General features: G+C 35.7%; 1 protein-coding gene across 4 annotated transcripts in view; it reads right to left on the bottom strand.

The window, feature by feature from the left end:
* Nucleotides 1-16,458, bottom strand: part of LOC150098931 (cytoplasmic aconitate hydratase-like) — a 373,379-nt gene that overhangs the window by 270,895 nt on the left and 86,026 nt on the right. For 3 of the 4 annotated variants that reach the window (XM_090405009.1, XM_090405006.1, XM_090405007.1), the window contains exon 5: nucleotides 7,535-7,960. The exons of the other annotated variant lie outside the window; for it this stretch is intronic. In XM_090405009.1, coding sequence (XP_090261135.1) covers nucleotides 7,535-7,960 — 426 coding nt within the window. The remainder of the gene's footprint in view (nucleotides 1-7,534; nucleotides 7,961-16,458) is intronic. 4 annotated transcript variants of the gene reach the window in all.

Here is a 16,458-nt window from a genome sequence, read left to right as displayed (position 1 = left end):
AAACACACAGAACGTTCAGAACAATTAGAAATAATTTTTAAAATTAACATCAGCCTTTTATGTATAACTGCATAACAGTTATAACCTTTGTTAGTCCTTACTGTTTTGTCTAATGCAGGGGTGGGGAACCTTTTTAGTATCAAGGGTGAAAATTGCTAATTTAAAAACTTCAGGGGGCGAATGGGAAATTTTAACTCTTATATATAGTGTATGGAGTGTGTTGATGTACATACGAGTACATCAGCAAAGGGGCGAATTGAAATACATTTGCGTGCGAAATTTCGCCCGCGTGCGAGGGGTTACACACCCCTGGTCTAAAGAAATCCTGTGCAATGGGAAGAAACATTGTCTTACTAAGTAAATAAATGTCATCAACTTATTACAGTGTTCTGTCTTATAAACTTTAATCAAATATTCATGAACTGGCAAAGTTTGCATACTTAAATATATATATATATATATATACAGGGTGTTCGGGATAAATTTGACATATTTATAATTAATTATATTTTTCCGTAAGTTACATGTATTAACACACACTTCTCTTCATTTAAAAGTTTGGACCCTTCTTCATTCATATACAAGATGTCAGAAAGGATGGATAGCTGGAACCCACCTGAATCATGGAAGAGAATAACTTGTATCATGATGATTCGTGCCCGCCATCAAAATAAGGATATTACGACTGCTGCCCAATGCTCCCTGAATACAGTAAAAACAATCAGGCATGAACTAGAGACTTGCAATGGTGACTACGAGGATGTAGCAAGAAGAAAGATCCCTAGCAGACGATCTGATTGCGTTCGTACAGCAGAATTCCTCGCAAATCTGCAGGAACAGGTGTTGAAGAACCCTGGCATTGGAATTCGGGCTTTGTTCGTGGAGTTGCTAACTGTAGTCAAGCCCTGGATAACAAGGGTAGCCAATGGTAGGCCGTATGTATGGCAGCAGGATTCGGCCCCTTGCCACACCTCTGGGAAAAGTCAAAAATGGTTGTCTGAAAATTTCTACGACTTCACCAGTCCAAATGTTTGGCCTCCAAACTCCCCAGACCTTAACCCCATGGATTATTTTGTATGGGGCGCAGTTGAAAAAGACACCAATCGCACTTCCAGTAATACAAAAGCCCAGTTAATGGATAAAATTAAAACAGTTTTTGCGGCCCTTCCCAGGGAGACTGTAGCATCAGCTTGTTCGAGGTTCCGAAGCAGAATTGAAGCTGTGATCGATGCTAATGGTGGTTATTTTGAGTAAATCTTGTTGATAGTATTGTAATTAACTCTGCCTGTAATGTTTTTTTGTCAATTCATTAAATTTAATAGATACAAAGAAGATTTTCTTTTTCCTTACGAAACTGTCAAATTTATCCCGAACACCCTGTGTATATATATATATATATATATATATATATATTTACCACTGCTTATTAAAAACTGGCTGATAGCAAAACTCAAACTTAAACCTGGCTCTTCAATAAAAGTCCAGCCGCAGGTAAGGTACCCAAGGAATGGAAGGAAGGTAAGATAGTACCGTTGCATAAGGGCGGTAGCAGACTGGAAGTGTCTAATCATAGGCCAGTTTGCGTGTCATCGGTGGTCATTAAGGTCTTGGAGAAATTAGTGAAGGACTATATACAGTGTTGGGCAGATGAGGGTAATGTTATCTGTGAGAATCAACATGGATTTGTTAATGGGTGCTCTTGCTTTAGTAATATTATTGCCTTTTTATAATAAAGTTACAAGAGCAGTTAATGAGGGAAAGGCATATACTGCCATTTTCTTGGATTTAGCGAAGGCATTTGACAGGGTACCACATGATAAGCTGATATTTAAGTTGCAGCACATGGATTTAAATGTCAGGTTGGTCAAATGGATTCAGGATTGGCTGTCTGATAGGTATCAGAGAGTTGTGTATGGTGGGGCAGTTTCAAGGAGGCAGAAGGTTACAAGTGGGGTCCCACAGTGCTCAGTACTGGGACCTATATTGTTTAACCTTTATATCAATGACATTGTCAGTGGATTGCAGGGGGATATTCAGTTGTTTGTGGATGATGTGAAGCTGGGAATGGTTATTAGTGATAGTGCAGATGTGGTAGTCCTGCAAGAGGATTTGAATAAACTAGACAGACGGCAAATGAATGGGGTGTAAGTTTAATACAGCAAAATATAAAGTCTTGAAGTTTGGGATACATTGATGGAGGCTGCATGCTCGATTGGAGGAAGTAGGGGAGACAAGAGATCTGGGGATGATGATTGATAGAAAACTGAAATTCAGGGAACATATTGGTGAAGATAACCTAGATGATTGTTGCAATACTGAGAAGGATGCTAACCTACAGAGATGAAAGAGTTATCATTCCATTGTATAAGACTCTGGTCGGACCACACTTAGAGGAATGTAGACTGCAGAGTTTGGTAGATAGAAGGAGCGGTGATATGATTGAGACTTTTAAACTGTTGAGAGGTAGTTACAGAGTTGACACTGGGGAGTTCTTTTGCTTGGTGGAACAGCAGGAAGGAGCGATGACAAGGGGTCATCCAGTTGCAAAAGGAAGCTGTGAGCAAGAGGGTGAGGAGTGGTTTCTTTGCATGGAGGATGGTTGAACTGTGGAATGATTGCTTGAGGGAGTGGTGAAAGTAAGAACGGTCAATGAGTTCAAGGAGTGGTATGATAGACTTTGTGTTTTTTCCTAAGAAGGACCTCCCACAATAATTCTCTTCACTCCATGGAGGCCTGAATAATAATAATAAAATTAAATGATTTGCTTAGCAAAGGCTGCTCAAAAAATAAATAAATAAAATAAAATAATAAATTATAGGTACAGCTTTTTCTTCATCGCTACATGGTGATCAGAATTCATTATAAAAAATTATGGAAACAACTACTGTGTTAGAGTAAAACTTCAGTTTAATATAAACAAAAACAATCACTCAGCGTTTTGACATTCACATTAAGGTCATCATCTGGAGAACACACACACACACGCACACACACAAAGAAACAAGCTGTACTACAATCTTCATGGTATACTAAATTTACATTGATCTGATCAACCGTTAAACTACTGGCCTGACCTCTGGTGGGGAAAAAAACTACATCGAATGCTAGAGTCCTGTTATTATTATCTATTTGGTTACAAAAATAAATTAAGAGAGCAACATGTTCACATAAATTTACTCATATAAGTATACATATAAATTAAAACAAAACAGCATGGATGGTGGGCAATAAAAGCTGAAATAATTGTTTAGAGTCCTAAAGTCTGGGGTTTGCTGGAAAACCTGAAGAACTAAGTGGGATAAATGTGTGCCATCCAAATTTTTGGGATTTTTCATGCCACCATTAATTTAAGATTAGGATGGTTAGCCAAAATTTCAGAAGCTTCTTTAAATTTCTGTTCATATACCAGATTTTTGTATGATGTAAAGAACAGGTACTTTTCCAATCAATTTGGTGTAGAGTATTAAGAGCATGATCTGAGAGGCCTGAACCACTAAAATTGTTAAATTTAATGTGCCATTTGTGTTCTTTTTTTTTTTTTCTTTCAAATAGACAGGGATTGTATGTCCAGTTTCACCAATATAAGGTATCTTACCAGTGCAATAAATATGAACTCCAGGGTGAGCCAATGGGAGAGAGGGGATCCTTAGAGAGGTTGAATATGTTTTTTTAATTTTATAGGTGGTTTGAAATTGGCATTAAGATTATAATAGTGTAGAATTCGATTTTTTTCTGATAACCCTTTGATGTATGGGATAGCTATGGTTTTACAGTAACCTATATTACAGATATGGTATTTTTTGATGAAGTTTTATGAAGAATTTTATTGATAGTATTTTTTGCTATAGCCATTATTTATAAATGTATTGCTAATAATTTGTAATTCTTGTTTAGGAGTTTGTTCATTAGAGTAAACTGTTATAGATCTGTTTTTGAGGGTGTTAATGACTCCAAGTTTATGCAAAGGGAGGTGATATGAGTCAGCATGTATATATTGGTCGGTATGTGTAGGCTTGCAGTAGACAGCGTATCCGAGAAAGGAAGCGAGTTCTGAATTTCAACAGTAAATTGTATGCGCTCATGTTGTTTGTTCAGGTGGCTGAGGAAGGTGTTTTAATGTTTGGTGGCCATGTGGCCAGATCATGAAGACATTGTTGACATATCTAAGCCAAACCACAGGTTTTAAAATAAAGGAATCTAGACCACATCACTCAAAAGCTTTCATACAAAAGTTGGCTATTTGGGGGGGGGGGGGGGATGAGCCCATAGCTGTACCTTCTTTTTGTAGGTAAAAACAAATGTAAATTTTGCCACATGAAGTAACTGGAACATAGTACATGGGCAAAGAGAGCCATAAACATAAAGTCAGGCCAAAATTTGTTCTGTAAGAGAAGAATTGTGTCACTGATTGGGACATTTGTGAAAAGGGCAAAAACATCAATACTAACTAATAAATCACCTTTGCTGAGTGCTATGTTTTTAATTTTGTTTATGAAGTACTGCGTGTGTTCCTGATTGGTTATATATTCTGATTGGCATTCAAATTTCCTACTGTTTTAAAATATGAAATTTAGCCTTAAGTTTTTCTTTATTACTTTCCAGAATATGTTTAGCTGAATTATCAGTGATCCTTTCAAGCACGTTCATAGTAGGAGGAATGACCTACCAACTCCTTGAGTGTTGATGCCAGTTTCTTGGCTAGGTGATAATTTGAGCTATCTATACCCTCAACTATTGGCCAAAGTGGAATGTTATGTTTGTGTACCTTGGGAACGCCATATATTCTGGGAGAATGGACATAATGGGATAATAGTTTTTTATCAGTGTTCGATGGCCAACAAGTAACACTTAAGTAATTTCAGTTTTTTTTTAATCCTGTTAGTCAGAATATAATTCACAAGTTGATAAGTGCTGTTATTGGAGACTAGTTGATTCATCTGATTAATGTAAGTTGAGGAGGAGATTAATGTCTGTTAAGGAGACAACTGTCGCATTACCTTTGTCTAATTTTGTTAGAATTATATCTGATTAGCATTCAATGACTTGACTACTGCGAGTTCTGTTTTTGTAAGATTGTTACATATGGCTTTCTTTTTATTCAAAACACTGATGGTTTCTAAATGAATTTTATAAGGTATATTATTTGGAAGAGACTTAATGGCTCTTTGTGTGGAATATAACATCCAGTTTATTAACAGTTCTAGGTGCTACTGCAGTTTAAGCCTTTGTTAAGTAATGAAAGTTCATCGTTATTTAGGGTGTAGGCTAGAGAGGTTGATTACATGAACACTGCCTGCATTTGGTTGGTCACTCCTCATCTCACTTGTTTGTTGTTCACTGTTAGAGTTATTTGCCAAGGAAGAGATATCCTGATTAGTTAGATTTGCATGATTGGCATTCAAATTTCGCCATTGTTTTAAAATATGAAATTTAGCCTTAAGTTTTTCTTTATTACTTCCCAGAATACGTTTAGTTGAATTATCAGTGATTCTTTCAAATACATTCAAAATATCTACATTCATATAACTAGAGAGAGAGAGAGTGTTCAGATTGTGAATTTAAAACTTGATTTTGAGTCACTGCTAGGTTTTTGCAGGCTGTTTGAATTTGTTCCCTAAGTATTACTTTCTCTGTAAGTACATAGAAACAAAGTGTTTTGAATGAAGTAAATTTCTTTTTCAGCTTGATGCAGTTAAGAATAAGATTGCTGTCTCTGCACCTCTTCAAAAAAGCCAACCAATTGATCAAAAGTGAAAAACGTATCTTTAGCTTACCGTAATAATTGCAGCGCTTGTGAGTAACATCTCCATGGATTAGAGAATCCTTTCCTTCATGGTTACACGGTGATCAGAATTCATACAAAAATTCATTATATAAATTATGGAAAGACTACCATGTTAGAGTGAAACTTCAGTTTAATAAAAACCAAAACAACCACTCTACATTTCGACCTTCACATCTGGAGTATACACATATATATAAAGAAACAAGCTGCACTATAATCTACATGGTATGCTAAAGTTACATTAATTTGGTCAACCATTAATACTACTGGCCTGAACTCCGGTGGGGAAAAAAAAATCCCTGTTCGTAATAAAAGAATACAAATGACACATTAAATTTAACAATTTTTGTGAAGCAGGCCTCTCAGATCACTCTTAACACCCTACACTAAATTAATTGGAAAAGTACCTGTTCTTTACATCATACAAAAACCTGGTATGAATGCAAATTTAAAGAAGCCTATGAAATTTTGATTAACCATCCTAATCTTAACAATAACGGTGCATAAAAATCTCAAGAATTTGGATGGCACATATTCAGCCCACTTAGTTCAAGTATTCCAGCAAACTCTGACTTTAGGACTCTAAACAATTATTTCAGCTTTTATTGGTCACCATCCATACTGTTTTCATTTATATGTATACTTGTATGAGTAATTTTGTGTGAACATGTTGCTCTCTAGCTTAATTATTTTTGTAACCAAATAGATAATAATAACAGGCCTCCAGCATGTGATGTAGTAAAGTTGTCTCACCAGAGGTCAGGTCAGTAGTTTTAACGGCTGACCAAATCAATGTAACTTTAGCATACCATGTAGATTGTAGTGCAGCTTGTTTCTGTGTGTGTGTATACACTCCAGATGAAGATCTTAATGTGAAGGTCAAAATATCAAATGATTATTTTGGTTTATATTAAACTGAAGTTTTACTCTAACACAGTAGTCATTTCCATAATTTTTATAATGTATAGGCACAGCTCTTTTTATTTGTAGATTAGAAAACTAGCAACATAAATACAGTTGATGCTCTCACTAAAGCAAACCTATATGGATCACAGAAAACAGTTTGTTCTAAATGAATCGTTTGCTACAGTGAATTTTCTTTAGAATAGTATATCTATCAATCCTTTGAAAGAGAAATTGCAGTAGTTACAGGGATGTTTGCTATAGTAACCATCAACTGTACACTGTTCAGAAAATTTTAAAGATTTCATGTACATCTTGCAACATGGTAAGGTTTTCTATTAGTGTTACTTTGTCCATCTATGCACAAACTAACATATGATAACAGAGCTGCATATTTTGTATTATACTTAGTAAAATTTAAATGATGTATTCAAATTTTGAATTGGACAATGTTTAATATACATAAAACCCCAGTTACACACAAATATATTGCCATCAACAATATAGTTGAATGAATGAATGCAATTACGAAGATAATCGGTTACATTATGCAGAAATCGTACTATACCATTGCAAAATGTATTTGAAAACAACAGCAGCCAGTTATATATAAAATGCAATTATTTATATATATTTATCTTTTTTTTTTTTTTTTTTTTTTTTTGCTTAGGTATCATGACTACTAAAATAATTGACAATTGCAAGTCAAAAAGAAATGCATTTTAGAAACTTAAATATTACTATCTGCATTTATTCAGCTTTTTTTTTTAAATTAAGACAACAATAAGAGTTTATAAATAACAATCTTATATTTTAACACTGAAACACCAAAAACAGTGAACTAACCCTGCAGACCTGAGAAGATGAAATGGGCAGTTTTCATGCTGAATTGGCAAGTGAGAATGTGGATTTGTAACTACATTTTGGTGACTGCTTTCAGAGTTTAAATAAGGACTAGAGACATTTGAACTGACATTAAGAGTACTTCTTATTGGCCTAAGAACATTACTATTAGAATGCCTTCTTTCTTGACTTCTAACACATACTCTCATTGTATTAAAAGTGGTTCTAGAAGATCCTGAAAATAATGTTATAGATGAAGGTTGTGGTGAGGGATTAACATGGCGTAATGGGAGTACTTTTTCATGCCTCTGTAGAGTTGTTGCCATACGACATTTCCCACCATTCCTCAAACAATCATTGCATATATTCTGATTCTGTCCCCTACCAACTAGCTGGCCTCCACCTGGGTTGGGGGTTTCTCTTGTGGGGCTGAAAATTTGGAAAGAGGTTCTATAAGATGCCTGATTGGTTGAAACCACTAACTACATATGAAGGTGTTGGACAGTCTATTAGAACTTTTATGCAGTAATGTCTTTTTATGTTCTACAGTAACAAATATATAGCTGATATGATTAAACAATACTTGACATTCTTTTTGAGATACTTCAAGTTTCTTATGAATCACTTTATATACAGAAGACTTGGAAAGAATTTCAAAAATCCAGTAGATCACAAATATTACTATCTTATGTAATATTTATTGTGATCTTAGTGTATAAGAATGCACGTATGTTGCTTAAGCTTTGAGGCTGATCATGTATTTGAAGGATCTTTTGTTGCTTTTCTTACAGCTTATTTAAATTGCAGCATCGTTGGTTGTTGCAAAAAGTGTGTTTGCTTAGCATATGCAGAATGTCATATGCTAAGCAAACACACTTTTTGTAACAACAATGCTGCACTTTAAATAAGCTGTAAGAAAAGCAACAAAAGATCCTTCAAATACATGATCAGCCTCAAAGCTTAAGCAACATGCATTTCTTGACTGTGCAGAACCTTCATGAAGTGCAATACTGCATAATGACTCAATAAATAGCATAAATATAAGCAGTATGTGAGAAATACTAACAAACTGTCCAACTCCCATATGCATATTTGTAAAAATTTAAAAATCACATGCATTATGTGGAATAAAAAACACACAATACATGAAATATAATCCTCAAAATAAATGGAAGTTTCAGCCAAGATACACACACCACTCACTTTCAAGAGTCTATGAAAAGACTGTTGTGAACTTTGTGATAAAATCGGTGAAATAATATTATATAAGTAAATAATGTTAAGAACCTTGAAAATTTATTACAATGAATGCATACACACACATATAGATCACACATTACACTAAAAGAACTCTGAGCATTTTTTTTCATCGACTATCAGTTTTATAGTTTTTTAGCATCGAATGAAGATAATGAGAAGTTTAGCAATGAATTGAAAAATTAATTAAATACTTCCAAGTGAGAAGCTTTTCAGTGAGGAGCTGCATAAAATTAGGTATTACATAAGCTAGAGGAGGAATAAGTACACTGATCAAATGGATAATGAAAAAATTATTATTATTCGTGACACCTCCAAGGAGTCCGAAGACTCATCGCGAGAGGACACCAACAACTGTCTCATCCACTACACCGAACCTCTACTACGAATCATCTCTATCAACGCCATGGCAATCATGTCAATAAATTATGGATATTTAAGGTGGATGGAAGTAGGGTGTATAAGAAGCAGGATCTGAATGGGCAGTAATACATCGGTAACTAAAGGTGATAGTAACGAGAATGCCATGAGAAGGATGAGTGCTCATCTTATAACAAAGAGAAACACTGTAAAAGAGGCAAAATAGTAGTAAAAAAGTTTTGAAAAAGTGAAAGAGCTATCTACTGAACAAAACAATTGATGGCAGTAAGAATGACAAAAGTGATATGAATGTAGTGGAAGTTGAAAAACGGAGTGTAATTAACAGTAAGGTGGCAAGCAGTATTCACAAAAGCACAAATAAGCTTATGTGTGACTGGTGATAAAATAGAAAGAGTGAATGATAGTGAAATAATGATGCAAGATTTGAAAGATGAGTTGATGAAGATAAGGCAAGAGATGAGATGGATTTGGAGTGAAATGAAGAGAACTGTAGATATGTATGGAAGAGTGAAGACAACAAAAACAAATAATGTCGGTATGAAAGACCCATGAGTGGCATTGTATGGATTATTAGAGGTGTGGTAAATGATAAGAGACACGAGGTTTCTTTTCCGAGAGGTAAAATGAATGCAGTGATTGAGGCGTTGGATATAAGGAGCAAGCAAGCAAAGGAGTTGGTAGTGATAATAGGGCAAATGACTTGACTGGGAACAAGGTGAATGTACGACCAGATATCAGGAGGTTGTTGAGAAGGATAAAAGATAACAGTGTGATAGGAAAGGTAGTCAGTATGTTGCCCAGGTATGACAGTGATGAGATGAGGCAGAGAGCAAGAATTATGAATGATATATTAGTAGAAATGTGTGAAGAGAAAGGAGTGCAGTTTGTTCATGTGTAACATAAGTTTGAAGGATGAACTGAACTGTATAAGAATAATGGACTGCATTTGAATGATTTTGGTGTGAGTCATTTGGAGAGACTGCTGCTGGAAGGGAGAGTAAAATGAATGTGAAAGAATGAATGTAAAGCAATGTGAAAGAGTAGGAGGATAAATAAGGAGAGAATGTAGTGGTGCTTATAAATGAAAAAGTGAGTAGTATGAGTGTAGAGAATGAGAGAACACATGTGCAAGGCAAACAGGAAAACTCAGGGCGGACAGGGAAAACACAGTGTGAGAAAGGTTGATGCTTTAAGAGGATGTGAATGCATGTGCAGACAAAAAGGGAAGGGGATGACCTGGGATGTAGGGGAAAACAGTTCAATTTGAAGAAGGTTCTGGGATAAGTAAGAAGAAAAAGAAATGGCTCGAGGAAGGTATGAAGAAACCACATCTAATAAGTGGTATCAGTCAAACTTTTTATAGATCCAGGAATAAGCTGTTATGCTTGCATACAAATGCTAGAAGAAACAAAGCAAATGAAATGGTTGCACTGATTGAGTTTGTTCACCCAAAAATTGTTGGAATAAGTGAGACATGGTTGGATGAGAATGACATCCTGACAGGAATAGAGATGGAAGAGTATGATGTATTTCATGAAGATAGAAAGGATAAAAAGGGAGGTTGGAGTGCTATTGACGATAGAAAAAGAGTTATGTCCACACAAGGTAGAGATACATAGTGGCAGTGTGTTCACGGCAGTACAGTGTGAGATAAGGATGAATAGAATGAAATACTTAGTCGGATGTTGCCATAGACCTGGTAATGTGGATAGTAGTGACATTGAAATGCATAATCAAATTAGCCAAGCAAATAAGAAAAGAGTGATCATTATGGGTGATTTTAATCATGGCAATATAGACTAGGATGATAAGATAGCAACTGAAAGTAAAGAAAATGAGTTTCTTGAGTTTTCAAGGGAGTATGTAACAGAGGGCACACAAAGATTGGAGTCTTAGATTTGATCATCTCATCAGAGGATGTTATCATAAAAGAGGTGTCAAATCACCCTCCAGTTGGTGAGAGTGACAATGATGTGATTACCTGGCTGGTTGCCATCCATGTGAGGACTTCTCTGATGAAAGGGTATATGTGGAACTAAAAGGCTGGTGATTATGAAAAGCTCAGGGGACAGCTTGCAGCTGTAGCAAAAGGGGGATCAATGCTGCTTGGAGTGATATTCAAGAACTATCTAGTAGAAGCAATGTCTAAATGTATTCCAGGGTGGGTAAGAAGGTTAAATAACGTAGGTATGAAATGGATGAATGAAGAGATTAAGCATGCAATACAGAGTTCTTTCAATATGTAGCCAGCAAAATAAAGGAATGATTATGACTGGAAAAAATGGTATAAGAACAACTGTTGCAGAGGATATAGTTGAGATACTTAATGAGCAATTCATAAAGGTCTTTCATTCTTGTGAATGTGACATCACGGAGAATTTGAGAGCAGTTGATGATGAGGAGGAGAGACTAACTGTAAGTGAGTAAGAGGTATATGGGGAATTGAGCAAACTTGATGCTAATAAGGCTGTGGAACTTGATAGTATATCACCAAGTATTTTGAAGGAATGTGCCAGGAAGATGGCATCTGCCTTGACATATTTGTTTAATATGAATCGTGCACTGGGTCGAGTTGCAAAAGAGTGGAAGAAGAAGGGCAAGATTTTGCTGCTTCATAAGGGAGGTGACAGAACTCAAGCATCAAATTATAGGCTTATCTATGTGTCAGATGTTGTGGTTAAAGTGTTGGAAAGGCTGGTGAGAACCAGGATCCAGAATTGGGTTGACAAATGGTATTATCTTTGATCGACAGCATAGATTTGCTAAAGGGAGATCATGCTTTGGTAATCTACTTACTTATTACAATAAGGTGACGGCTTCATTAGACAGAGGAGAGGGATACATAGTATACTTAGATTTTGCAAAGGCTTTTGATAGATTACTGCACAATAAGTTGATAGTCAAGCTAGAGAGGATGGGGTTGGATATCAGATTAGTGCAGGGTTCGAGATTGGCTACCAGATAGCCAATCTCCAATCAGTAAGTTGTGTATGGGAGAACAATATCCTGAAACAGGAAAGTTACTGTTGGTATGACTTAGGGGTCTGTTTTAGGGACATTGCTGTTTAACTTGTATGTAATATTGGGGATGATTTGGATGGGAGATATTCAGTTGTTTGCAGATGATGCAAAGTTGGGACAAACTATAAGGAGTAAAGCAGATGTTCTGACCTTACAAGACTTGAATAGATTGAGTGAATGGGCATGGGAGTGGGGATACCAGTTCAATGTTGCAAAATATAAGGTTTTAAAATTTGTGAAATAAAGACGAGATGTAGAATTATGACTTGGTAGGGATATATTACCGGAGGTGGAGGAAATAAGATCCTGGGGTGATGGTGGGTAAGGATCTAAAATTGATAGGATACACTGCCAAAATTGTGAGGACAACACAACAAATTCTGGGAATGATGCAGAGGACACTTACTTGTAGAAGTAAGGAAATTTTAGTTCCATTGTATAAGGGCCTTGATTAGGCCACATATGGAATACTGTGCACACATATAATCACCTGATTTTCAAAATGATGAGGAGATACTGGAAAGGGCCCAGAGGCAACTGACTAAAGTAGTTTCTGTTCTGGAATGTTGAATATGAAGAAAGGTTGAGAAGATGCAATTTGCAGAGTCTAGTGGATAGGAGGTTGCTATATGATTAACATTGAAAGGCTTTTCATAAAATGGTAGGAGGTCATGAAAGAACAAGAGGTCATCCCTGGAAGCTGTATAAAGGGGATGTGAACAAGAGAGTAAGAAGCAGATCTTTTGCATGGAGAGTTATGTGTGACTGGAATGCATTGCCTGAGAGTGTGGTGTTGCAGAGAATTTGAATGTGTTTAAGGCAAGGTATCATGAGCTGTGTGTAGGCCAAAGGGACCTCCTTGATCAATCTTTAACTCTATGTGGTCTTAGGATAATAATAATATAATATTATTATTATTATTATTAATATTTTGAAATATCTGAACAAACAAATTAAAGAACAAAGTAATATACTGTAGATTATTATTATTATTATTATTATTATTCCTGATACCTCCAAGGAGTCCGAAGACTCATCGCGGGAGGACATCTTCAACTATCTCTACACCCTACCTCTACTACGAATCAACGCCATCTACCGCCCACCTCCAACACCACCACAACTAGTAATTTTTGTCTGTAAATTGCGTGTGTTCTGAAGGGCCGATTTGTATGTATGCGGGATGAAAAACCCGAGTTTCCGGGAGAAAAAACCCTGCTACCTCCGTATGAGATCGGCTAACTCACCATGGATTGAAATCGACCAGATAAAGATTCCTCCTGTCGCGACGAGAATCGAACTTAGGCCTATTCCAATCGAAGGGCGCAATGTACCGTCGTTCTTCCAATTGCACTACGGAGGCATTCAAATAGATATTCAAATTCATATAGATATCATAAGAAAAAATGGAATGGAATAATCGTTGACAAATTTATACGAAAATCACGTCATAACAGTAAAAATCAGTGACATCTAGTGAATGGCTAAAAATAAATAGAGGGATAATGCAGAGATATAGCTTGTTTTGAGTCCTTTTTAATAGACATTAATGAAATATTAAAAGGAATCACAGTACATAAATAATACAGGATACAATTACAACCAAATTAATCACTAAATACATTATATGTAGATGATCAAATCTTAATTGCTAATACAGAAGACACACTATAGTTAGTTCTATACAATCTTGACAAGATTGTTATCAATTATGGGATGAGAATGTCTTCTGATAAAAAATTGTGGCATATAAAGAAAGGGAGCCAATAAAAAGCAAAACAGTTCTGAATAACAAATCAACTGACCAAATTAATAATTTTATTAATCTTTCACGTAGCTGCAATATAAGCTGCATCAAAGAAACAGGTCCAAAACAAAAAATTAATAAATTTACTAAAATGACAGTGATGATTATAATATCTTTATATTATACTTGCCAAGAAATTATAATCTTGTTTAATCCTTTTCCCAAGTGCAAGCAAAGTTTGCATGTGAAGTATCTTCATGACTAGAATACTTGTACATGAAGGTTGTTAATTTCACATCAATTGCTTAAAAATTCATAATGCAAAGTGCATCTCCTTTTGGAAGCGTCTAATGCTAAGCATTAAGAAAAAGTCTCTAGAAACACTACAAGGTTTTGAAAAGAGGACTGGAGAATACTGCCATCAGCAAAGCTATGAATAGGATTGAATGTCAGAGAGATCAAAGTATAGGAGAAAGAGAGGAAGTACAGTTGAAAGCACAGAGCACTGGGGTACACCAGCACTGACTGCAAAAAAAATCTGATAAAAGGACATCATCTGCCATGACCCACAATGAATGGCCAGTGAGGAAGCTGACAATCCATTCACAAAGGAAGGAGAAATACCATAAAATGGAAGCTTAGTAATAAGGCTTCAATGCCAGACTCAATCAAATGCATTGGAAATATCAAGAGTGACCACTGACAGTTTGATGGTTGACTTTCATCTCCTTTTCTAAAAACAATCTCGAAAAAAGCTTGTAGATAGATGCCGACTGAATATGACAATTGAAGAGACTGTACAATATGGGCACAAGTTCCAGAGAGCAAACTTTTAATACAACTAGAGGAATACCATCAGGGCCACTTTAAATACAACTGAAGGAATACCATCAGGACCACTTTTAATAAAACTGAAGGAATACCATCATAACCAGGAAACTTATTAGTATCAAGGCTACTGAGTATTTTTCTGATGTCCTTCTGGTGAAATTTCAGAAGAGACATACATGTCTGTATGTTGGTGGTGCACATCATTGACATTAGCTTTGAGATCTTGGATATTGGTGAGGCAATCGGGAAGTTATTCGATTACATGAATTAGTGAAATTCTGGTGGATTTTTGTTGTTTTTTTTTTTTTGGAAAATTTTTGGAATTGCAGATTTTTTGGTGTTTGGGGATTTTTTACATTTTTTTATAGCAGTATTACATCTAGAACTTTTTATGCTGTTTATTATGATAGTGGGTAAAATAACAAGAAAATTAATAAAGTACAGCACAACAGGAATGAAGGACTAAATCACCACTCCCACAAAGGGAGTACCCAGACTCCAATTAAAGTGTGGCCTCAGATAGTGTCCCTTGAAAGCTGCTATAATGAATAGAGATCCACTGACTTAACTAGGTCAGTGAAGATGCTTTAAACATTACATCATGTTCAAACTAACTTACTATCTGTACCTACTCAAGTGCATATGAAAGGTGGAAGGATGAAAGAGATACAAAAGCTGAAGACAGATTAGAACATCCCATATCATGAATCAAAGAGGAAATATAATGAAAAAACGACAATAAAAATATGTCAAAAGAAATAAACACATATGGCTATCCTGCCATCCCAAAATATCTATAAAATACCATATACACAACATACCTGATTTAATGTTCTTGTAGATAAGCTTATACGTTGGTGATACATAACTGTTAATTTTAAGGAAAGAGCAATGTATATTATTATATTAACCAAATAACAATAATACTTCCAATATTTCGGTAATGTTACATTACCATCTTCAGGGAACATAAAAATTAATGAAATGTGCATGCAGGCACTAACATTGAGCAAAAATGGCTGAAGAAAACAACTGAAATCAGTCCTAAAGGACTGATTTCAGTTACCACCTAGTGGGCCAAATTGGGTATTAATCTTGGCTGTTTGGGCTGATGTTCTAAGAATGCAAGCCTCTCATATTTGGGGTAGTCTCATGCACCCAAATTTATTGAGGTTTGGGGAGTTTTTTAAGGCTGAGACTGATTCTAAGAATAATCTCTCATATTTAAACTTGCTGCGGTGTAGTAAGGAAGCTTTCTTCCAACTTATTTTATGGCGGGTGTCCAAGGCATGGTCAGCAAGTCCTGAGTGGCTATAACAGTGGAAACAGATATAATTCTTATGTTCAGATATTCTGATATTAGCAGTCCTGCCTGTTTGGCCATAGTAAGACAGTTTACAACTACAAGGGACCTGGTAAACTCCAGGTAGGGCTAGAGGAAGTGGCTGGTCCTTGGGAGAGTGGATAAGAGATGCCAATTTTTGATATGGTTTGTAACAAGTTATCAAGTCATATTTTTTTAAGATTTTTGTTAATTTTTCAAAACTGCCACGAATATAAGGAATAGTGACAGATTTAGAGTAGTCCTTGTTGTGGAGGGGGTTAACTGGTTTTAATATTTTTTGGATTTTATGGGGGGGTTGTATCCATTGGCAACAAAGGTGTTAAGAATATGAATAAGTTCAGCAGT

Source organism: Typopeltis vanoorti, chromosome 15 (assembly GCF_054136105.1).
Source record: "Typopeltis vanoorti isolate ZY-2024b chromosome 15, IOZ_Tvanoo_1.0, whole genome shotgun sequence".
Classification (NCBI taxonomy): domain Eukaryota; kingdom Metazoa; phylum Arthropoda; class Arachnida; order Uropygi; family Thelyphonidae; genus Typopeltis; species Typopeltis vanoorti.
This window is presented reverse-complemented; position numbering and strand designations above follow the sequence as displayed.